Consider the following 22,761-nt stretch of genomic DNA (forward strand, 5'->3'; position numbering starts at 1 on the left):
GCTTTCCTGCTGGTAAGCAGCAGAGCACCAAGCCTCTGTAAAACAACACATGCAGATGGATTATAGTGACTCACTGTTCATTTCGTATTCATTACTGTAACACACTTTAGGCAGAAGAGCATTTTTAAATATTATCCGCATATATTTGTATAGTGTTTCTATAATTTACCTCTACAAAGCTTTATGGTGTAGACGTTTGTGTTCAGTTCATCAGATTAAGAAAACATACTGCTCTGTTTGACCTGGGACATGGAGGGTGACGTGTTTTAAAACTCCTGTGGTACAGCTGTGTACTGTGGGTGTGGAAAAGAATGATCATTGTACTGTCTGATAATATCTACATGTAGTGAAAAAAGCAGGGCTCCCAGCCAGTTTCCTCATGCAACTCCAAAACAAAAGTCCAAACTAAGACTATTCACATGTAACACGTTCCTCTCTGTAACGTGTTACATGTTTGGATCTAGATAAGAGCACATTTAGAAACCAACCTATTATCAAGATGGGTTAAATGGATACCACGGTCAACTGTGTCAACTCAAACTGTGCAGTCAGCTTTTCCCTGATCTTAAAGCTTTGGTGTTATAATTGTTCTGTTTACAGTAAAAAGCAGTAAAAAGCCACTCTACAGACCACTGGAGCATTTGATATCCACACAGTAATCTATTTTCTTTCGCTTACCCTTGTCCAGATTGTGGGAACAGTGGTCTAGGCAGAGATTCTCAGACATCCCTCTCTGCAGCCATGTTTTCCAGCTCTTCTGGTGGGACCCTGAGACATTTATAAGGTGGGCAAAATATCTGCCCAACGGGTCCTGGGTCTAGTGTCTCCTCCCAGTTACACATGCCCAAAACATCTAACCTGACCAGATATTTTTTTTTGTTGTGGAACATAAGGATAAGTGGAAAAGGATGGATGGATGGATGGATGGATGGATGGATGGATGGATGGATGGATGGATGGATGGATGGATGGATGGATGGATGGAAGAGCAGTGGCTCTAGTCTGAGACTCTCCTAAATGACCAAGCTCCTCATCCTATCTGAGGTCGCTGGAGGCCTTACTGGTCCAATCCCTGATTGCCACTAAAGTTGGGCATTACTCTGCCAGTATAGTGATTTGGGTCTGCTGGATTTGGAAAAAAGGAAGTCATGATACATACATTGGCATAAACGTAATAAAAGGTGAAAATCCCCTAGTCGAAGTTCTTCTTTAAATGTTTTTACAAATGATAAAATAGGTTACTTTTAGCTCTCAAATGTTTTTAAAAAAAATAATTTCCCAATGTCATCATTCTTTAGACTCTGCATGTAACAAATATAAAAGGCTAATGCCTGTGTGTGCCTCAGAAGCTGCATTACATCCTTCATGTGCAAGCAACAGATTATAAATAGACTGACACCTAAAGTGGAAAAGTCCCCCCAGCTGAGGGGGGCTCATGACAGAGGGAAAGGTTTCCTGCCAGTTAGTTTGTGCTTCACATTTACTCCTTGCTAAAACATCTGAACAACAGCAACAATGTTATTATTATCAGATTATCCTCCAGGATATGAAGCCACTGCATGTGTGACGTGTTAAATTAATCTGAGCTATGTCAAGGCACCCATAGTTATAACTGTAGTGAAACAGGAAGTTTAATAGGTTAGAGAACAGCTTTCATTAAATAACACATCTCCAAATTAGATAAGTTACACTACCAGCTAAAAGTTTGGACACATCTTCTCATTCAATGGTTTTTCTTTATTTTTACTACTTAAGATACTTAAGATGGATAGTAGATAGAAACCGAACAACTCAAATATATGAAGCAAGATATTATGTAGCAAAACACATTAATAAATATCTGTCTGTCTTGTATTTTAGATTCCTGAAAGCAGCACCCTTTGCTTTGTTGGCAGCGCTGCAAACCCTCGGCCTTCTCTCAGTGAGCTTCGTGATGTCATCACCTGACATGGTCACAAGAGTCACCTCTGCTGCTGAGGACGCATTCATCGGAACCAGCATGGCTACCACAGCATCCTGCAGCCACATGCATCCCATCCAGTTTGTGTTTAGTTGGACCATCATTTGTTTTCCAAACACACCTCCAGGCTGTGTCAGGGCTGTTTGACCAAGAAGGAGAGTGATGGAGTGCTGACCAGATGGTCTGGCCTCCACAGTCACCTGACCTAAACCCAGTGGAGATGGTTTGGGTTGAGATGGAGCTCAGAGTGAAGGCAAAGGACCAACAAGTGCTCAGCATCTCTGGGAACTCCTTCAAGACTGTTGGAAACCATTTCAGGAGACGACCTCATGAAGCTCATGGAGAGAACGCCAAGAGTGAGCAAAGCAGGACTCAAAGCAAAGGCTGTTTGGAAGAATCTGAAATATCAAACATGTTCTGAGTTATTTCACACTTTTCTTGTTTACTACAGAATTTCATGTGTTTATTCATAGTTTTGATGCCTTCAGTGAGAATCTACAGCGTAAACATTCATGAAAATAAAGAAAAAACATTAAATAAAAAGGTGTGTCCAAACTTTTACTGGCAGTGTGATTAGCAGTGAAACCACAGTGTAAACACTGGGTGGGGCTCTTCTGTGTGCTTTGGCTGCTCGCCCTGTGACGCTCTCCTTTGACTTCCTCTTATTTATTTATGTATTTGTGCCAAAATATAAGCATTCTAGTGGAAAATGTATCATTATTTTTGTTAAAACCTTTGTTTTAAATGCTCACGATGAGATTTAAACTGTAAACTTCCTCCTTTGTTGATGGGTGGAAGTTGGAAGAGACATCTGATTTTATTTTGAAAGTCCCAGTGACGATGGGTTCCGGTTTGTCCGCGTTAACTTCACGATATGTGACCGGAGTATTTGTTTTGTACCGTGTCTACGGATCGAGCACTGGTGAGGATCTGTCATCGAGGCAGGTGGAGTCTCCCATCCACTCCCCGGTGAAGGAACACGGAAGAGGGGACACGCCTGCCCTCCGTGTAATTTAACTTCAGCGTGTGTGACAGGGTCGAGCATGACTTCGGTTTGGAAACGGCTCCAGCGGGTAGGAAAGAAGGCGTCGAAATTCCAGTTTGCGGCTTCGTTTCAAGAGCTGATCATAGAATGTACACATAAATGGTGAGTGATATAATTCTTATATTTGTCAGTATTTGATAACTGTGGATTTGTTGCGCACCCCGGCACTGCTCCGTGGTGTGCTCTCTGAGCGTTAAAGAGGCTGACAGAGAGAGTGATGCCAAACTCCGGTCAGGCGTGTGAACTTCTCATTTCGGCGAGTAAAGCCTGTGAAACTAAGTGTATCATCCACACTCAGTTTACACGAGCCGGCGTATTCATCACTGCGCATTAACGTCTTATTGACAGACTTAATACAATTACTCCGTGTAATTACAGGTCGTCGGCACAATACCTCAGGTTTTAATGTTCAGAAAAAATAATGCTAAATGCTTTGTTTTGCTGCAGAGAGAGCCCGCCCCATTACTTCCGTGTTTGTTTTCTTGATAAGAGAACTGTAATTGTTACCATGCGGCATCCTAATAACCATGGCAACGGGTCAAGCCAAAAAACTGTCGTGGCTGTGGGAGTGAGTGGTGGTGCAGTTTAGTGTCACTGCTGGTGTCACGTGTGCTGGTGGAAGGATGAAGCATCTACGCCGTCATCAGTGGCTGAAAGTAGACTTCTGGACACTGAGGTCATGGATAAAAACTTCCCCTCTTATAAGAAATCTGTGGCAGGCCCAGGTCTGCAATAACTGTTGGGAGGAGTTAAAAACACGAGGAAACCTTTTTATGAAGGCAAACAGTTGTTCCGGTAAAGTAGCGCTTCAACCAGATTCAAACACTTGTGTTTTTGTGGCTCATAATGTGATTCTGGGTGAGTGCTGGGCCACCACCAGCTGACTTTACACTAACTGGTCACATTTTGTGAGGCTGGGCTGTATAAGAAATCAGTCACCACTTTAACAAAATTTACATTTACAATAAAGACAGCTGGGGAATAGATTTCATTACAGTATCTTTTGGAAGGTGCTGTAACATAATTCCTCATTGCAGAGAGTACTGTGCTCCCTGAGCCTGGTTCTGCTGGAGGTTTCTTCCTGTTAAAAGGGAGTTTTTCCTTCCCATTGTTGTGCTTGCTCATAGGGGGTCATGTGATTGTTGGGTACTGTGGCCCCTCTGTGAAAGAAAGCCTCAAATCAGAAGTGGACTCCATGGTATAACTCTCAAACATGCACCTTGAGATGAAGTGGTATCTCACTAATTTAGAATACCTTCATTTTCCCAGGAAAGATAGTTTGTTGCTCTATTTAAAAGCCCTCAGTAAAGCTGTGACATCTCACTCCTCATCATTAATTGAAGAAAGTATTGAATTCACTAATTTCTTTACTAATAACATTTTAACAATTAGAGAAAAAATAACTGACCACAGATATATAATATGTTCAGCTACTTTCAATACTATTTATATTTATTTAGTCTTTATCTGACTGATCCTACTGCATTAACCTCAGCAATCATCATGTGTCTATTAAAACCAATTACTTCAAGACTGCTATAATATGTCCTACCATAAATTAGTGCTTCAATTTTAAAATATGATTAATCTGTCTCAATCATCACCTACGAACCACAGGCCTATGATGGCAGCGTTACTCAAACAGCCTCAGCCTCAGCTGTCTTAGCTAATTGCAGGTCGATCTCCAATCATCCTTTAGCTCAAAACATCTCCAAAGAGTCAGTGTAAAAAAGCTTGTTTTATTTGTAGAGGGAAAAACCAACCCCAATCTCTGGTGCTGTGAGTCTTACCCAGTAAGCAGTGCTTAGATGGAGCTACTGGGTGTGGGGATTAGCCCAGTACTAACTGCCTGAAAAGCCCTGAATGCCTACCCTTCTTCCTGTGACAGAGCCAGTACAGGCCCAGCTGCCAGCAGCCCCGTTTGTTACTGCAGCTCCCCTCTAGATTGGTGCACTTGGTAACTAACTGGGTTAAATTTAGTGTCCTGGAAGACTGAGGAGGGCTGGATTAACCTGTAAGAGTCATTCATGGTGATGTAGATGAATACTTTACCAGTCCCTTTGTAAAGGCCCACAATTAAAACCATTTAACGAAGGATATTTTATTAAAGCAATATAATAGGAGCAAAACAAAAGCAGAACCAAATAATACTAATCAGAAAATATTAATCAAATCACCTCGGTTACATGTGTCTAATGAACCCATTGTAAGCTAATGCTGAGCTTGTTCGGATCCTTGTGAAGAAGGAGGTTGGAGAGATGGGCACACCCAGGCATGAGGAGGAGCTTCCAGCTGTGAACATCTTAGGTCCAATCCTCTGAACTGCTCTTCTTATCTATTCTGCACAAAGCTTTTATACCTGCTCCTCCTTTCTCCCCCTTTTTACGTCACATCGTCTAAGATAACGTCTGGTCTCACCTGTGGAATCACTGTCCACCCGTACCTCATCATCCTCTCCCTGTCTGTCTGAGTTGTCATCATACATGATTTAAAACTAACTTTAAAAGTTAAAATCACTTCATTACAGTTTCTTTTTTTCCATGTTATTCTTACCATAGAAAGTTTCATTGTATATGAACATTCAGTCGCATATTTCTCCTTATGTTCCATTAGTTTATACAACCTCTCTGTCATGATCTTATTCTTACATGAACATCTTTTAGCATAATCCCTTTTAATCCAGTTACAGGAATACTTTCTTTTGCTGTTTTTCTTTAAAACTGAATACTCAATACATTTTCTTTTATTTAATCATACATTTATAAAGTCAGACATTCTCTCAGATTAGTGGCTCCTTGGTGTCACACCCACACACTGATTATATATATTGGCAATTAAGAATTAAGCAAAAACAAATATGAATTATGGCCGTTTGTCCTTAATTTTTTTTTTAAAGGCTTAAAACTCCCCGAAAAGCCTTCAGCTGATCCAAAATGCTGCAGCAAGAGTCCTGACAGGGACTAGAAAGAGAGAGCAGATTTCTCCTGTTTTGGCTTCCCTTCATTGGCTTCCTGTTAAATCCAGAATTCAAAATCCTGCTCCTCACATACAAGGTCTTAAATAATCAGGCCCCATCTTATCTTAATGACCTTGTAGTACCATATCACCCTATTAGAGCACTTCGCTCTCGCTCTGCAGGCCTACTTGTTGTTCCTAGAGTATTTAAAAGTAGAATGGGAGGCAGAGCCTTCAGTTTTCAGGCCCCTCTTCTGTGGAACCAGCTTCCAGTTTGGATTCAGGAGACAGACACTATCTCTACTTTCAAGATTAGGCTTCAAACTTTCCTTTTTGCTAAAGCATATAGTTAGGGCTGGACCAGGTGACCCTGAATCCTCCCTTAGTTACACTGCAATAGACGCAGGCTGCAAGGGCTGGCTTGCTTTTGTCCTGTCTCCCTCCTTTCACCTCCAGCGAGTCCTGGCTGTTAGCTGGTAGCTGTCCCTCCCTGAGCCTGATGCTGCTGAAGGGTTCTTCCTGTTAAAAGGGAGTTTGTTTCCTTCCCACTGTTACTATTTAGTGTCATCTGACTATTCTTATAGGGTGGAGGGTCTTTACCTTACAATATAACTGACCACTGTTGTTGTGATTGTGAAACATCAGCATGTAATGGTGCACAAATCTAAATAACAGAATTATTAAATGAGTCTACCAGTGAGAGACGGGGCCTTAAATGAACCCAAAAAGCCGACTGGCCCAGTCACTAAAAGTTTTGTTTTGGCAAGATAAGGACCTTTTTTTCTCTCATTATTCCACGACAGATTAATCAGATCAGATATTTGGACCTGATCCCAGATGTTGAACTTGAGTATGAGAATAAAGGAGTATAAAGGAGTACATGATTAGGATGATGATTGCCAAATTCTTTAAGAAAAACTACAATATTTTGCAAAGTGAAGAAAATTCTTTAGGAGGTAGATCTATAACTGACTCTACGAGCCAGAGACATCTTCATGGATGAACCATCAGTCCCCATTGGCCTCTTCCAGAAAACATCTAAAATCTTGGTATTTGCTCGGCATTTCTCTTCTCGTGAACAGATTGGATGATTAGTCTGGTTTTCAGTGTTCAGGACAAGCTTGAAACATGTTCCTCTTGGCCATTTCCAGTTTATGTATACAGAGGATATTGTGCTTAGCTTTAGAGCTGCTGTTTTAGGTTCGGCATGTAGGAGTTCCTTTAATTCCACTGGCGTTAGTCATTGTTCAGTCAACATGTGTTTTCAGTCTTCTGGCCCTGGCTTGTATTTTGGCCGGCCTTCCTTTCACACTGTTTGTGCTTTGTGGTAGTTTAGAGAGATTTGTCACATTTTGCATGCTCTGTACTGGGGTCAGTGGTGTCTGTTAAGGCAGTGTTACTGGAAATCTAATGACAGCACACTGTAAAAGGTAATTATCATGTAATCACGTCCTTTCTTTTTGGGCTCTGAAGGAATCTCTGAGGTCAGAGTGCCCGAGGTGGTTTTAAGCATCCCTTATTTTGTCCCATAGGATTTTCTTTTCTGGATTTCATCCCAAGACAATTAGATCAAAGCCGATATTCACCGGAACAATAAAACCACACACAAAAGTTTAACACTGAAATAAGTTAAATGTCAAAGCTAAAACGGTGACAAAGATTTTGACACCACGACTAAAACTAAACTTTTATTTCTTTCCCAGCAAAAAGTTTTTGAAACTTATGATCTATAATTGTACATTTCTTCTTCTTCTTCTTCTTCTTCTTCTTCTTCTTCTTCTTCTTCTTCTTCTTCTTCTTCTTCTTCTTCTTCTTCTTGTTATTTGAAACAAAAACTGAAGCAGCAAAGTGCATAAGAAACAAACTTTGTGTCACTGCTAAAATGTTTGGTCATGTCTGTAGGACAAAGATGCAGCCAGTTCATGTCAATAGTAACCAGTTTTATACCAGGAGTAATGCAGATTAGCAGCTCAGATCGAGGACACTCAGTGAAGGAGTGAGTAATGTAGTAAGCAGACGGTTTACATACGTCTGTATTTCTTTCTGAAAACATCGGGCCAATTCAGACCAGTGAAAGGGGGCTGAAGGAGAATCTGTGTATTTGTTGATGTCAGGGTCATGAATTGCTGTGTGAAGCAGGCAGGACAGGATCCCACTGCAGACTCACAGACAGGCCTTTATTTTAGAAGACACAGCTGTGAAATATAAAACTAAGTAAACTGGGACGACGCCTGAACTAATCAGGCAGGCAGAACACACAGCAGGGAAATGAAGGAGGTCGCGACAACGGACAGAGTGAAACGAAGGGCTGAAGTATACAAGGATAATGAGGGAACGAGAAACGGGGGGAAACACAGCTGGGGCCAATCAGACGCATGAGACGAGGCACCTTCAAAGTAAGACAGGAAGTGACATGTACAGTGAGAACCAGACAACGACAGTAGGACATTGAACATGCAGATATGCACGCAGACAACTAAAGGGCCAGATGTGACCCCGAGGTCGTCTACCACCCAGTCACACTGTCTAATTTGCAACAAGAGTTAACAACATGCTTCAGTTTGACCTCCGACTAAAATGATCTCAATAAATGTTTTTTATAGGCAGATTCATCATGTAAACACCCAAAACTGGACTGATTTGGCTTTGATGAAAACTATTTTGATCATAACTAATAGAAAAGATTCCCAGAACTACAAGTTGTCAAGTTGTCATAAAGCTTAACCAAATTGCTCTAAATCAAAAACAAATACAGTGAGTAAAGCAGAAAACTGTTGAACACTTGCCCAAATGATCAACTAACCAGCTGCTTTTGGTAAGAGACTGTGAGCGATGAGTGAGAATGAAAGCAACGGACAGAGAACAGACATGGACAACACGCTTCACAGAGCTTAGAGCAACACCTGCTGCACTATTTATAACAGACATGTTTCTGTGCTGACCTATAAATGTACAGGCCTGTGGTGGTGAGTAACTCAGTGGTTTGTAGAGACAAAAGCGCCTGAAAGAAAACATTCACAGGTACCAGGAATGATGTATAACGACCTCATTTTAAAATGCACAGTGTTACAGTGTAACCATATTAGAGGAGGCTTCACAGTTTGAGGAGCATACAGCCTAGCTGATCCATATTTAAAACATTCTTCTGATAGACTTGTACAATGATTGTGATGCCACAGAAATGTCATTTATGGCAAGCTTAAATGATTCGCCCACACCCATGCATGTGTCTTACCCCAGGCTGTAGAAACAATGGGCTCAGCTTCAGCCTGAAAACTGAAAGGAACATGAAGGTGCCTTAAACCTGAAAACATCCTGTTTAAGTATACCAAACCTACCTGACCGTAACCCATAGATGTCTATGGGAAAGCTGCCCTGAACCTTGACCTTGTAAACTCTTTTCTGATGAGTTTACGGGCTTAGTCGCTCACTGAGGGTTGAGGGATGTAGCTCAGGTGGTCACTTACTAACTAGGTTGATGGTTGGATGGTGCTCCAGTCTGCATGCCAAATCCTCAGGAAAGATACTAACTCCATGTTACTCTTCGATGCATCCACTGAATGTTAGATTGGAAACAGCGTAGAAAAAAGTGCTTTTGCGAATGATCGAGTCTACAGGTTGTGTTAAAGTGCTGTATAAGAACCAGTCCACTCAAAGGAGACACTCTCTCCTGCACCATGCCTGTTTGTGATAATGCAACTATGCCTCAGTCCACTGAGCATCAGCCTGGTAGTTTTACAATGCCCATGTTATAGCTGCTCATCGCCGATGCTGTAGAATCGCCTTCTGAACAAATGTTCTTTCAACTTTGGGAACAGATGAAGTCTGGACTGTAGGGTGGATGATGAAGTTTCAACCAAAGTTTTGCAACAGAGTGACAGTTTGACAGGCGACGTGTGGACGTGTGGACGTGTGGTGTCGTGGACGATGCTTACGCACAGTGCTCAGCTGTGTTTTGGGACTGAAAGGGGGTTTTGTTGGTTGACTTTGATGGCTGGCACTGTGAAACACTGGAAAAACTCAGAAGGGCATTTCTGAACTGGAGAAGACAAATGCTGAGCAAGAGCGTAAGCATTCTCCACAACACCGCGCATCCACACGTCGCCCGTTAAACTGTCGCTCTGTTGCAAAACTTTGGTTGAAACGTCATCACCCATCCACCCTACAGTCTGGACTTCACCTGTTCCCAAAGTTGAAAGAACATTTGAAAGATTGTGCGGCGGCGCTGGTGAGCAGCTATGACACGGGCACGACCTGTTTATCTTTCTATCCCCATTTCGGTCGATGCGGGAGTCCTTACTTTTGGGATTGCGCTTGTATGTTTCAGTTTCTTGTCCATTTAGGTTCCCCTTTTGTCTTTGTCCTCTGTGTGTTTGGCATGTATGTGTGTGTGTGTGTGTGTCCTTGTGTGTTTTACACAAGGTCTGACCAAATCGTGGGTGCCATCATCATTGCCACACAGATTGCAATGAAACAGGCAAAACATGTCAGTGTTTCTGCTCACAACAGAGTCAGTGTCTATTGTAAAAAATAGATTTCACATACAGCCTGGGACTTGTTACCAACATGAAGCTGGAGAAGAAAATCTACAGCCTGGCTGAAGTGAAAGTCAAACTTTCATTCAGAAACTGGTTAACTTGTTTATCTGTGTGTAAGACAGTGTCTGTGTTGAAAAAGGATTTTAGTTGTTGCTGTAATATACTCATTGTATGCTGCCAGACACAGTAAAATCAGTAAAATACAGTAAAATACAATATACGTTCTGCTGTTATTCAGGCAACCGGACAAACTGAGAGTGGTGTGGATCAGAAGGAGCAGACGTCACAGCACAAAGGTAATAAAAGGAGAAACAAACGAGCGTCTTTACAAAGCACTGAAAGGAGCTAGTTGTGCCAGCGCTACTTAAGAACAAAATTTGACTTGTCATAATATAAAACCAGTGTTTCTACGTGAGCATCTGACAGATGGAGTAGTTTTTACACTGGGATTAGTCATTACTAAATATTTTGACCTAGTACATGAAGGCTGCACATCCAATTTGCATAGCAATTAAAACGTACCACATTTTCCATTTTGGACTGATATAATCCTCTTTAGTGATTTGCAGCCTTTTCTTGATGCTTCCTGTTTCTGTTCTGTCAGCTGCACAGCTGGCAGCCAGGAATCCAGAACCCCTACAGAGGCTTGGTGGTTTGGCAGGTTCCAGAGAGTTTAGATATCACGGTCACACTCTTCAAGGTATGGAGCTGATTAATTATATGGATTATAGATGGGGAATATGTCATTTAGTCATTCAGCTAATTATTTATGCTCTGACAGGAACCGACTGCAGAGGAGTTTGAAGACAAAGAATGGACTTTTGTTATTGAGAATGTAAGTCTGATCTGTTTGTGCTAGCTTTCATATTGTGGTATGATCATAAACACTTGGGGCCTGAAACTTGGCTACCTGGCTAATAGGACATAGAGGTGTTCTGTGGTAACGACACGGGACCAAAATGGAAGAACAACAAACTAAATTAGAAGATTTTCTCACCATATCCAACCATACTGAGTAGCAATAGCAAGATGATTATGTGACTAACTAGTACCGAACTGATGGGACAAGAAAAGTACGAAGTAGAACCAGAACAGCTTAGGATCCAAAGCACATCGAATCCCTTATCAAAGATGGTGGGGCAGAGGGAGTTGGACATATCTATGGCAGATGTCGTCTGGGATTCATTCCTTTGGTAAACTCCACGTTGCTCTGTGCTACTCCCTACTGCAATTCAAAGTACCACAGGGCCCACTTATCTAAATCCAAATTAGCTACAATCTATCCTATCTTAGACCCTCGCTGTAACAGGTGCAGGTCTGATGATGCCAAACTAACCCACGTTTTGGACTTACCCTGCCTTGGCAAATTTTTGTGAGGATGATCAGTATATTACTGGGCAAAACGTCGGCTGCGGTCTTTTGGTTCCCTCCTGGCTAGGCGTGCCATGTTGTTGAGGTGGAAGGCTGCTGCCCCGCCCTCCCACGATCATTGGCTGATCTCATGTTGTGTCTCAGTCTTGAAAAGATCCACTGCTCCATCCAGAACCAAAAGGGCACATTTGATCAAATCTGGGGTCTTTTTCTGACAAACTTCTCTAACCTTAACCTAACCTTCAGGATGTTCCTGCTGACTAACTGACTTGCTTATTCCATCGAGGTCTGATTTGTGTCTGTGTTAATGGGAACGTGAAGCTCAGTGGTGTTGCAGCTAACTTCTGTGGGGTTTGTAAGGAAAGGGTTTGTTAGTATTGATCACTCAATAAAAATATTTTGAGTAAAAAGATGGCGGGGGCAATGTTATGTTATGCCATACTGTGGTTAGACCTTGAGTTGTGTTGTTGTTGAGTGGTGACTAATTATCTTTGGGATTAATGAATGTGTGTGCATTCAAACTTGAACTCTATTTTTTTAAATCAGGAGACAAAAGGATGTAAAAAAGTGCTGGCATCAGCTGATGTCAATATGAAGAAGTATGCAAGCGCCACACCAGCTCAGTACGATTTAACACTGACGCTCAAACCACTCTCTGTGAAAGTGGTGGAAGCCACACTGAAGCTCAACCTGTCGTGCATCTTTCTCAGGGAAGGCAAGGCCACGTAAGTCAAGAAGCATTTTTATTTATTATTTTTTATGACGTTCCAGGAGCAGTGAGGATTACTTTTCTCTGCAGATTTCCAACGTAATGTCCAAGTTGTTGAGGTTTTACTGGGTGGATTATGGCCGTATGTGGTCTATAAAAATCTGTTGGGTTAAATTTGTATCTGGACATTTGAGCACAGCACGCTCAGATCAGCAGTTTGTGTAACATCCAGTGTGACATCAGCAGCTTTGCATTGAATCTAAAACTTTCTGTTAGGTATGTGAAAATATTAGTGGAGCTGGATAAAGGTAGTGATGTCTGCTGATTTCTTTGTTTTATCACAGAGATGAGGACATGCAGAGTTTGGCCAGTCTTATGAGCATAAAACAGAATGATATTGGTAATCTGGATGACTTTAATGACAGCGACGATGAAGTCAGCGAAGAGAGAAGGTCAAACTTTGGAACAGGACAAGTTACTTATGTTACAGGTAAGATTTGTGAGGATACCTGTGCACTGATTCAACCAGGCTAAAAATGACAGAAGACAAAATACTCAACTTTTAGGTAAAAGCAAAGCCTGGAAGATAAACGATGTCTTGTGGTTTACCTGTGTCACACATTTAGTAGGTGCCTACAGATAGTAAATGTAATGATGAGGCCCAGATATGATGGCTAGATAACAGTTATATCATCTCCAAAAGTTCAGGTTCTGTGTTTGCTGCATATGGGACTGCATGGATATGTACTGGTCAGAGTGCTGGTACATGTTCACCAGCAGAAGTACCTAAAAGGCCTGACAGCATCAGAACTAGATGATGAGACAATGAAATAGGGTGGTCTGGTCTGATGAATCAGGATAAATACCTGAGGTAGTCTTAGATAGTTCTACAAGTGATTTTTGTTTGTGTAATATTTTCTGCTACAAGAGTCAATGCATGCCTGCGCTTTTTAGGTTTTAAAATTTGCAGCTAGAAATATTGGATTTAAAGTGCAAATATGTACCTAAAAAGACAATACCAGAATTAATACATACAGTGCCATGAACAAGTATTTGTCCCCTTCCTGATTTCTTCTGGGTGCTTTGCATGTTTGAGTGACGAAATGTTTCTCCCACTGAAAACGCGACGTCCAGATAACCAGAATGAACTTTTTGGGATTAGACAAAGATGACCTGAATAAATATAAAATTCAGCTTTTAAATGATGAATCATTTATTAAAAACTAAGGAGATCTACCTGCCCGGTGTGAACAAGTAGTTACTCCCATTTGAGGCTGGGCGATATGGCCTAAAATCCATATCGTGGTATAATTTGAAGCACGTGCGGTAACGATATATATCGCGATATATTCTTTTCTTCTGTATACCACATTTTCCGCACTATAATGCACACTTAAAATCCTTTAATTTTCTCAAAAATCAACAGTGCGCCTTATGTATGAATTCTGGTTGTGCTTACTGACCTCAAATCGATTTTATGTGGTACACGGCGCTCAAAAATCTGTCAAAAAATGTTTTAGTACGACTTTGGTAAGCTATGAAGCCGCACCGCTTGATGGATTGTCGGAGCATTACGGCCACCGTAGTCAGGAGCCTCGTGGAGTAATCTGGGTCCTAAACTCTGTCCGCTTCAGGTCCCAAAGTCAAACGAACACAGCCGCATCACTGAGAGTTAAAAACTGTCTAAAATCTTTCATCTTTAATAAAATGATCAGCATTGCTGCTTTACCAGGTGTAACAATTAATTTTAACACCCAGGCATCCATAAAAACAGGATTATTTACATTTAACAGAGTTAGAAGCTAGCAGGAAGTTAGCTCGCTAGCTTTCACCTAAACATGATATAGCATGTTCTGACTGAGAGATTTTTGACAAAATTCAAACGTACAGCTCTGCTATCACTTCCAACATGAATGAAGACAGAAAACTAAACAGCAGTGACGTTTGCAGGGTTACTGAAGTTGGGCTAGCTGGTATATAATGATGTGCTACGTGATCGCTAGCGACACAGCTATGCTACCATAACATAAACACAGCGAAGCTGGAGAATGAATGCTAACTTTTTTCCACTCGATAAAAGTTAACGTGAGGGTTCTTCATGGTTAGAGACAAATAATAATAATGGATTGGATTTATATAGCGCTTTTCAAGGCACCCAAAGCGGTTTACAATGCCACTATTCATTCACTCTCACATTCACACACTGGTGGAGGCAAACTACGGTTGTAGCCACAGCTGCCCTGGGGCAGACTGACAGAAGCGAGGCTGCCATATTGCGCCATCGGCCCCTCTGGCCAACACCAGTAGGCGGTAGGGAAAAGTGTCTTGTCCAAGGACGCAACGACCAGGACAGAGAGCCCGGGGATCGAATCGGCGACCTTCCGGTTACAGATACGCATCCCAACCCCCTGAGCCACGGTCGCCCCGCAGTGTCATGGCAGGATGCTGTAAGATATCGTGACACTCAGGCCTTATTACTGCCAGACCTAGGAATCAAGAAATCACTTGACTAGAACCTGCGTGACAAAGTGATGCTGACCAGAAAAAAATGGACTTCATGCCATGACTGAAAGAAACTGGAGAACAGCTGAGCAACGTAGTCATTGACTTCTATCAGTCTGGAAAGGGTTTCAAAGCCATTTCTAAGGGTTTGGGAATCTAGCCAACCAACAGAGGCGATCCTTCTTTGGAGTGGCCGGCCTATAACAACAACATTGATCTAAGTGCACCATCATGACTCATTCAGGTGGCCTTAACAGAATCCAGAACAGCATCTAAAAAACTGCAGGCCTCACCTGCCTCAGCCCATGAGAGAGTTCCAAGGCAAAAACCACTTCTGACCCCAAAGACCTCAACGACTCGTCTCACATTAGCCAAAAAACTACTTGAATGACCTCCAAGACTTTTAAGAAAATATTCTCTGACCTGATGAGACAAAAGATTAACTTTTTGGAAGGTTTGACTACTAAAACTCTAAATATAGTGTTATATTTAATAAAAAGAACATGATACCAACAGTCAGAAATGGAGGTGGTACTGGGATGGTCTGGAGCTGCTTTCAAGCTTCTGTACCAGCAGAGACTACTATGATTGATGGAACCATGAATCCAGAAAATCAAATAATCTCCAGTTCAGGGCAGGAAAGTCAAGCATACTCGAATAATGCAGCAGGACTATGATCTGAAAAACACACCAGCAAGTCCACCTCTGAATGACTAAAAAAACAATCTGCTAAAAGTCTGAACTCTGCAAGGAAGAGAGCCAGAATTCCTCCACAGCGATGTGAAAGACTTGTTGCCAGTTATTGCAAACACTTGATTGTAGTTCTTGCTGCCAAGGGTGGCACGAGCAGTTATTAGGTTTGGAGGCAGTTAATTCATGATTTAATAAAGGCAGCAATTACTTTTTAACAGAAGGCCAGGTAGGTTTGGATGGCTTTGTTCCAATAATGAAATCGTAACTTTATTGTGTTGCACTGTATTTTGTATTTATTCTCCTTATCTTTGTCTGATATTAAAATTTTCTTGATTTGTAACAACAAATATGAAAAAACTAAGAAATCTTGAAAAGGGCTCATATGTTTTTCATGGCACTTCCAAACAGATTTGTTCTGTTTCTGGTAGATATGGAATCAATGCCACATGAACGAAGCATTTTAGAAACTGTTTTTAGCTTAGACTCATGTTGGAGGGAGGAAATTATGCCCCTTCTCTCTATTCTGTTTCTCTTTGAACTTATATTCCTTAACTGTTGCTGCTTCCTTTTTGGTTTCCTATATAAAATGTGCTTTCCATTCTTTTAATCACTCTGCCTGCTGTTTTCTTTCTTCATACAAAAGCCTCTGCTTCCCCCACTGAAAGAGTTCATGATCTGGCCTGGAGGCCTGTAGTTGAATTAGGCCCCACAGGTAATTCTCACTTCTGTGAATTTATTATCATTTCTCTTCCTCCTTTCAGTTCCTCTCTTCCACTTTCCACACTCACATATGTTTTCTTAAAAATAACACAAAAACCCACTTTCATATATGCATCTGCGACTTTACTTTAACCCTCTAAACCAGGGTGTCAAACTCCAGGCCTCGAGGGCCGGTGTCCTGAAACCTTTTCATGTGTCACTGCTGCAACATCCCTCGAGGACTGGAGTTTGACACCCTGATCTAAAGCCTAACCTGTCGCCGTGCATTTTCCAATGTTTTTTTTTAAACATCTGTAACTCCTGAAACATTTGCTCAAATGAAAAAATTCCAAAGCTTCCTAAAAGCAGCGATTTGTGCTTTTCAGTTTTATTAGAGTAATTACGGTAATGCCAGGCATGGTGTTGCATTAAAGTTTGGTTGAAAGAAGAGAGAGTCAGTGTGATGGAGCTCTGCAGAAAACAGACATTTTAAAGGCATTTTGGTTCTTTTTATTGTGTTTTTTTAAAAATTTGTTTTGTTTTTGTTGTTTTCTGTGTTATTTGACAAGATCTGGATGTGGCGCCTTGCCTGGGAGGACCATACTGACCCTAATATCACTGAAAAGCACAGAGTTGGTGCTTTTATAAACCATTGCAATTTTTCGATTGTGCCCCTGGAACAAGAGTTACATTAATTTGACCTAAAGGTTTGGCCTAAAACTGATTTAATGGGTTAAAATCAGTGTCCAACCTGACCTTTTTATTTATTAGAGCCAGTTTGGGAGTTTGGGAGTACACATGTCATTATGTTTTTACATTTCTGCTTGTTTCCTGTTTCCTGCTGACCTTTATTTCATTTCTTTATTTTCCATCTTCTCCCTTATCCCTGTGCATGTCATATCTTTCACTCAGTGACCTCAGAGACTGATAGGAAAAGGTCTTCTGGCATTTCTTCCACCTTTTCAGCACCATCTTATCCTCTACTGTCACTGCCAGTCCCTGATCCATCTGTTCCATCTTTCTCATTGCAAACCCACGCACAACCACCGAGCACTACCCAGCAAGCTCGGCCCTCTCCCGATGCCTACTCGTTGCCAGCCTTTGCACACTCTCACCTTCCTGTACTCCCCAAAATCTTCCAGCACACTGTTGGATCAGGTACTCGTCAACAGATGTTACTAGTTTTGTGTGCTTCCCTTTCTTCTCTTTGACCCTGAGAGCCCATTTTTAAAGGGATTATCTGCATTTGATTTAATGCATCAATGCATCTGTTGCACCAGTTGCAGAGCTGAAGCACTTTCTGTTAAAGGAGTGTATGTTCATGGATTTACACCTATTCTTAGTAAAGTTAGGATAAAACTGCAGCTCACTGTTGATATTTCTTTCTCATTATATCCTATTATAATGCTAGAAGTCATTATTATAGCTAATGCTGCAACAACTGAGGTGAGGCTGTAGGTTACTCCTGCCATCAAACTCATCTCCACTGCCTGCACTCTCTCCTTCACCTCTCATGTGCATTTTCATAAATGCTGTGAATCCTGTCTTCTGGTTGTAGCGTAGTTAACAGTCTGCATATTTTCACTTGCTCTCGTTATTTGTCTTTTATCTTCACACTGCTCCCTTTCTCTTCTGATTCTGGCGCTTCCTGGACATGTTCTGCTGGCGTCTCGTGGACATTTCAGCTCCTCAAAGGCCCCAAAGCTTCCATTTTGGCTCCTCTTCAACTGAAGCCTTGAAGGCCCAAGGTTTCCTCTCTTTAATTTCTTCAAAATTCCCCTTTACCCTCTGATCCATCTTTCTATCTCCCTCAATCCTCAAATTCCTTGCAAACAGCTTTGTTTTGGAAAAAACAAAGCTGTTTGCAAGGAATCCCGTTCTGCTCTGTTCGTATTGACATTAGAGTAGATGCATCATGTAAACTGGTATTTATGTATTTAGGGTAATGCTGCACTTCAGGGTAAAACATCCATTTAAGCAAACATACCATAAAATGTATGAAGGAAATAAAATCTGATAGCAACAGGTAAACTAAAGGTGGGTCCACACAGGAAGTGATACTTTGCTTTGTTGCTTAGTTGGTGTTCAGCTGATGTTCCTGTCTTAGGTTGCCTGGGTAACCATTTCATGGATGTGCTGTCCTAGCCAGCCAATGCTATCCTGGCTATCTTGGCAGTTGCTTCTTGTCTTGGAATTGAGAAAGGTTTAACTCAGGACTGAGTTCCCGTGCCCTCTAGCTCCCCACGCCCATTATTAGACACTGTGAAGTAGCATAACGTAAGCAGCAAGGAAGGTGATAAGTAAACAGCATCAGCAGACTATTTAAGCTTCTTTTAAATATACTTTATTTCTGGCATCTCCATAAAACAATCAACCTGGTAGGAAAAAATCCCACTTGCTTTATACAGGATTTTATCCACACCTGAACCTCGTTAGTCTCTACCATCGAAACAAATAGGTCGGACCAAACAATACAATTCTAAACAAAGAACAGGAATAAGATTATGCATGAAATTGACAAACTCATTTACTCAGCTAAATGGTTTGAAAAGTAAAACACTGCATGAAGTACAACTCAAAAGGCTACTTTAAAGAAAATAATCAATACAAAATGAAAAAAAACTTCATTTGGTTACACCCAGTGATGCAATTAATGACCTCATGACCCTATACCCACATAGCAAGCAGGTCTGGCCCGGAGCTGGTATCAAGCCGGCACTGCTGGCTGACCTCTGGCATGATAAGACGTATGTCATCCAGATATGGGCCAGGCCTGGCATAGATGGCACTGTCTATGTGATTGCATGCTCATAGAAAACAGGTCTGGCCCGGATCCGGCATCAAGCTGGCACTTCTGACTGACTGGTGTCATGGCAGGGTGTATGTCAACCAGATGTGGGCCAGGTCTGGCAATGATGGCACTATTCATGTTCCTGTTTTCCTATTTTAGTTAGAGGACCCAAATGCCTTGTTGCAATACTATACTGCTATGGTAGCCAACGTTTCAAATGCAGGTTTGACAGGTTTGTTAGTTTACACTTTATGCAAAACCTAGTGACGGTTTACTCACGGTCACCACCGGGTGGCTGTAGCTCAGGAGGAAGAGCAGGTCAGCTACTGATCGGAAGGTTGGTGGTTCAATCCCTGGCTCCTCCAGTCGGCATGTCAAGAGTGTGAATGTGAATGAATGCAGTTAGGAAGCACTCAGTTTAGAGAAAGTGGGTGAATGTGGCATAGAGCACTTTGAGTAATCTGGGAGAGCAAAAAAGCGCTATAAAAGAACAGAGTTATGTTACTTTTGCACTATTATGTTCCGGCACATGTTGTTATTACATGGCTTGATTAAGGTACACATTAGGCTGACATCTGAGCCAGCAGTGTGTCTGCAACTGGCCTTGTGCTGGCCCATGTGTGGGCCACCTCTGGCAAACCAGATCTGGGCCACCAAAGGGCCGTCATTCTTTGCGGCATGTGGGCCATGTGTAAGCACATTGTGTGGGCCAGATCAGGGCCATACCAACTTTGCTATGTGGGTATAAACAGGAAATACTTGGCGGCCCTTCCCATATACCCGTCTTAAATATAGGACCTGAATACATGGACAAACATGGTAATTATAACCAAAGCAATATGAAGAAACATAATTTACCGGACATTTGCCTGTGAACAGAAGAAAATTCAAATGACCTGATGGTTAGTAGTGTTTGCTTTAAAACATATGCATGGATGTAATAGATGTAACTGCTGCTACCACAAACAAACCCAGGATAGTGTGTCAAACAAAGTTACACCAGCAATGTATAAATTAAAGCATTATGGCTAACTGTAAATTAACAAGGAAATAAGTTATCAATTCGGTTAAGGGACAAGTGGTAATACAAGCAGAATACAAGCTCACACACACACACACACACACACACACACACACACACACACACACACACACACACACACACACACACACACACACACACACACACTATCGTGGTCTAAACATATCATGCATTATTAGCTCTGTATGCTGCTCAGTAACACTGGATATTTATTGCTCACTGTAACTGATGCTCATGTTGGTTGGTGCTGTGGTTTCCCTGCTGTGCTGTTTCTTTTTCTCAGCAGGTGATCGAGCAGATTTTCAGTTTCTTTTCTTTCCCCCTCGTCTTTCTCTTTCCTGGCCCCCCAGTCCTGTACGTTCTGTTTGTAATAAAATCTAAATAATAAAAATTGAACAAACTATGCCAGTCAAGTGGACCATTATAGCAAAAGCTGTGGTGGTCCACTTGGGAAAATCAATCTGTTGGGCAGACGGGACGGGCAGGAGTCCCAAAAACCTGAAAAGTGTTTTAAATATCTCCGTCCAGCCTACACATGGGATTTAAATCAGGATAGATCTCAGCAGTTTCTCTTTGCACAATATTCCAAACAAAGAATCCATGTCTTCCTATGATGAAACCAGTTTGGCCTTGAGATGTGATAGAGGGAAGCCGAGCATGTTGGTAGGTGGTTAAAGTGTTAAAGTTGACCCACTGCTTCACAGGCTGTTCCTGTCTCAGTGGCCTCTGGCCCCACGTCACTGCTGGTCACTTCCTGTGTGGACCCATCATTAGAAGTATAGTTTTCATATTGAGAATGAGACTTACTGATCTGAATCTATTTTGAGAACAGACCATTACATTAAGCACTGACAGAGCTCTGATGTCATAGCTTTGAAAATAACTGCAGAATAAATACTTTCATATGTTAAATACTAAAACTAAATGTATCCTTGGAAAGTTGTCAAACTGCTGCCAAATGTAGTGTTTTACACAAAGTAGTGTGTCATGCAGCCGATGTTATATGTAGTACTCTGCATGCACAGGTAAGCTTCCCTTGTATATTTTCACATGTGAAAAGTTTGCTGTCTTGATTATCACAATAATGCAGCGATAACTTTTCTTTTCTCTTCTTTTCTTTTCTTTTCTTTTCTTTTCTTTTCTTTTCTTGTCTTGTCTTTTCTTGTCTTGTCTTGTCTTGTCTTTTCTTTTCTTTTCTTTTCTTGTCTTTTCTTTTCTTGTCTTGTCTTTTCTCAGCCTGTACTAGTGCACGTAGAGAGCAGAGTGGTCCTTCTTTTTCCTCTGTTTCCTCATCATCATCCTCAGCTCTACTCAGCTCTTTCCCTATACCTCCGCCACGTCCTGCTCTCAAAGCCTGCTCCACCTCTGAAAAGCTTGCCCCACCTCTGCTAGAGTCTGATATGGGGTCTGCCCATATCAAACCTACCAGTCTACCGTTTTCCCCAGAGTCAGGTAAAGGGACAGAGATTAAAGTGTAGACCAAGCAGATATTTTCCACACCCTTTACTTGACCTTTACCTTTGGTTTTTCCTTACTCTGTCCTCCCATGTTTTCCCCTTTGTTTTCCAGCTTCCTGGCAGACTGAATGGAGGCCTCCTAAATCTCAGGTCCCTCTAGCACAGCTGGCCCACTCTCCTACGTCTCTGCATCCCTTTGTCAGTGATCCTGGACAAGCTGCACTTCTGCAGAAAAAGCAGAGACTAGAGATGCCATGTAATTCTGCTCTACTTTAAACCCAGACCAGTACTCTGCCATGTTGATCAGAGGCTGCTTGCTGTACTTCTCTTTCATTCGTCTCTGTTTTTCCCTTCTTGTTTTCTTTCCTGTCAGCTTCATCTTCTCTGCCCACTGCTCAGCCTTTAGATGAGAAACCCAGCGGAGGGTCTGGATATGTTTCTTTTTGGAAACCTCAGGTCACATCTGCATTAGAGACCGCCTCACCTTCTCTACATCTTTCCTCTGCTCATGTGTTTCCTTCTCTTTCAGTCTGTGAACATGATGCAGGTACATGGTTAGGTTCAGCACAGAAAAGAGTGTAGCTGCTATGCTAGCGTGATGGCACACGAACCTCGTTTTTTAGCTTGATTTGTAAAATCGTATCTTTGCTTTTCCTTCTTATTAGAGTTCAAAAGACAGCTGAGCACCCTGAATGAAGAGGATAACCAGTGCACAGCACCCACAGGTAAGCATCAAGTCAGCATTCAGTGGGGTAAGGCCTACAGTACGGACTGCATGGCTAACTCTCTGAACTGTATGTTATTAGCCTCTAACCCTGGAGGCCCAGCCAGCCAAAGGTCAGAGAAGGTCAGAGCTTCAGAGAGGAAAAGAGATACAGCGTGTGGACTCGACGCTGCCAAAGCATCAGCAGGGTAAGTTGTTCCTGCAGGCTGCTTGAGTTTGGCACTTCTGAACATTTGCTGTGTTTTCACGATCGTCTAACAATAATCCACGTTCCC

General features: G+C 41.9%; 1 protein-coding gene across 12 annotated transcripts in view; it reads left to right on the forward strand.

Annotated features, from left to right (window-relative positions):
- The first annotated feature begins 2,813 nt into the window (after positions 1 to 2,813).
- Positions 2,814 to 22,761, forward strand: part of ehbp1l1a (EH domain binding protein 1-like 1a) — a 45,951-nt gene continuing 26,003 nt past the window's right edge. For 5 of the 12 annotated variants that reach the window (XM_085400771.1, XM_085400774.1, XM_085400776.1 and 2 more), the window contains exons 1-14: positions 2,814 to 3,107; positions 10,737 to 10,794; positions 11,103 to 11,198; positions 11,280 to 11,333; positions 12,416 to 12,594; positions 12,923 to 13,068; positions 16,417 to 16,485; positions 17,385 to 17,630; positions 18,158 to 18,220; positions 21,542 to 21,757; positions 21,875 to 22,018; positions 22,136 to 22,309; positions 22,428 to 22,487; positions 22,569 to 22,674. In XM_085400771.1, coding sequence (XP_085256897.1) covers positions 3,004 to 3,107; positions 10,737 to 10,794; positions 11,103 to 11,198; positions 11,280 to 11,333; positions 12,416 to 12,594; positions 12,923 to 13,068; positions 16,417 to 16,485; positions 17,385 to 17,630; positions 18,158 to 18,220; positions 21,542 to 21,757; positions 21,875 to 22,018; positions 22,136 to 22,309; positions 22,428 to 22,487; positions 22,569 to 22,674 — 1,715 coding nt within the window. In that variant the 5' untranslated portion in view covers positions 2,814 to 3,003. The remainder of the gene's footprint in view (positions 3,108 to 10,736; positions 10,795 to 11,102; positions 11,199 to 11,279; positions 11,334 to 12,415; positions 12,595 to 12,922; positions 13,069 to 16,416; positions 16,486 to 17,384; positions 17,631 to 18,157; positions 18,221 to 21,541; positions 21,758 to 21,874; positions 22,019 to 22,135; positions 22,310 to 22,427; positions 22,488 to 22,568; positions 22,675 to 22,761) is intronic. The other 7 variants (XM_085400773.1, XM_085400783.1, XM_085400772.1 and 4 more) reach the window with 6 other exon arrangements.

Source organism: Rhamphochromis longiceps, linkage group LG3 (assembly GCF_057381845.1).
Source record: "Rhamphochromis longiceps isolate RC_006_pf linkage group LG3, R_longiceps_female_GT1.1, whole genome shotgun sequence".
In the NCBI taxonomy this organism is placed as follows: Eukaryota; Metazoa; Chordata; class Actinopteri; order Cichliformes; family Cichlidae; genus Rhamphochromis; species Rhamphochromis longiceps.